The sequence below is a fragment of the Ascidiella aspersa genome, chromosome 2, assembly GCF_963924565.1.
Source record: "Ascidiella aspersa chromosome 2, kaAscAspe10.2, whole genome shotgun sequence".
In the NCBI taxonomy this organism is placed as follows: Eukaryota; Metazoa; Chordata; class Ascidiacea; order Phlebobranchia; family Ascidiidae; genus Ascidiella; species Ascidiella aspersa.
In genome coordinates, this window is record NC_139448.1 from 7363688 (window position 1) to 7365559 (window position 1872).

Sequence of the window (1872 nt, forward strand, 5' to 3'; positions counted from 1 at the left end):
GGCAATTCAAAAAAGCACTACATCCTTACAGTGGTAATATTGAAATCTTATAGTTTCAAACTAGTTTATGTATGGAAAATTTAAAGAATTTATAATTCCGCAATTTGTTATCGAAACCGTTGTGGCCTGCCACACTTCCACTTAATAGTTTCCTCTAAATTGTTTAGCTAAAAACGCGCGAGGAACTTCAAGGTTTCGCGGATTAAGCGACAATATTTAAACGAGTCGAGTTGACAGGTGAGGTGCGCGAAAAGTTTCGGGTGTGTGGCGAGCAATTACGTAGGCTCGAAGATGTATGCAAATCGCCAGGGCTCCTATATAAAGCGCGTCCTAGGGCAAGAAGGCATCACAGTCGCTTTCAACCGTCTTATACAGTATTTACTTGATATTCATTGGAAAGAAGATGACGAATTTCCTCACAGTTTTGCTTCTGATCGTGTTTGCGTCTTTTATGATCTGCGAGGCTTCGGTTGTGAGGGAAAAGCGACGAGCAAAAAGTCAAAGTGCATTGCCCATTAGGATCGCCAATACAAGGTACGCATTATAATTGTGTTGTAACAAAATTATCTTAGTGAACGGCTTTAAATTCCATCTACTGTAACTGAACGCGTACGAAACAGCCACCCTAGAACGAGGCTGTATGTAAACCAAACAATTAACAAGTTATCTTTCGTTAATATACAATACAGATGATGACAAACCACATGTAAATAGGTTTAAGAACAAATTACTTACTTTGCAATGCTTAGTATAGAATTTTTTTGGCGAAATAGTAAATACGTTGAAAAACAATTAAAAACTCGTTTATCTATTGTAAATGCCGGAATTAGCAGCAACAACGCGGACAGTAACTAACTCTCCGGAATAAACTAAATAATATTTCACTAAAATTAAGTTTTAACGGTCCAGCTGCTTGTTCGTGCAACGATTAAATGACGAAAATTGACAAAGGCGAACCATATAGAATATTCTGTACTGTTGGTGTATTTTAGAGTGTAGGTTTACGCCGAGTTTGTTGTGTAGACCTTAAAAAATCATCAGATAAAAAATTATTATTTTGCTTTGCACGCAATAGTTATAGCCAAATAGATGTTTTTATAGACTTGAAATTGGTGTGTATTTGCGCTATAACTCGTCGTATTATGTTTTAGTCGTTAAAAGCCCATCGTAACCAAATGTGTTCACAAACACGGGGCAACCAACGCAAATCTACGTTTTTAAAAAAACTAATTGTAAATGTAAGAACAACCATCCTACAGTCGATAGCAGCGTCTAGGCGAATCTGCAATCAATTGTTTATATAATTTCAGAGCCAACAGGTTGTGGTACCGACGCAGGCTTAGCAAGATGCGCTGCAACGCTTGTAGGAGAATCGCCACCTACTGCCACTCTACAGTGCTCTTCAAACGAAGCATTTCAGACGAATACGAACGACCGCAGTACTTGGGCAAGTCTCAAACAACTCGCCGACGAAGACGGCCGAGAAGAAAGCTGCGATTTAAGGCAACTTGCAAGTCTTGCTCGGCTGTATGTTGGTTAAAATGAGTTATGCTTTCTGTTTATTTCCAAAACAGCCCTCTTCAATTCATATGTTTTTTATAACTTTGTTCCCATTGCTTTTAACATTGGTATGATGTGTTATTTTTTATGCGATCGTAGCGTACTGTTCATTAAATCGAAGAGTGTATTATCATGCAAAAAACTGTGATCTTATTCATTTCGTTTTTTAAAACCCCAATCGGAAGAACGAAAAACATTCATGTTAAAACTTCTAATGTTTGAACTATGAATGAACGTATTAAACTTAAAAAACGCCACAACTTCCGCCCAGAATTAACTTAACTTTACCTTTTAATACAAATCAACTAGGCG

The 1872-nt window shown here is 37.5% G+C and overlaps 1 protein-coding gene across 1 annotated transcript; it reads left to right on the forward strand.

Moving 5' to 3' along the window:
- Positions 1-383: 383 nt before the first annotated feature.
- On the forward strand, positions 384-1545 carry LOC146163353 (uncharacterized). The gene is made up of 2 exons (XM_083380460.1): positions 384-534; positions 1311-1545. Exons 1-2 carry the CDS (start codon positions 404-406, stop codon positions 1543-1545), a joined length of 366 nt encoding a protein of 121 aa, XP_083236586.1. The 5' UTR covers positions 384-403.
- Positions 1546-1872: the final 327 nt, after the last annotated feature.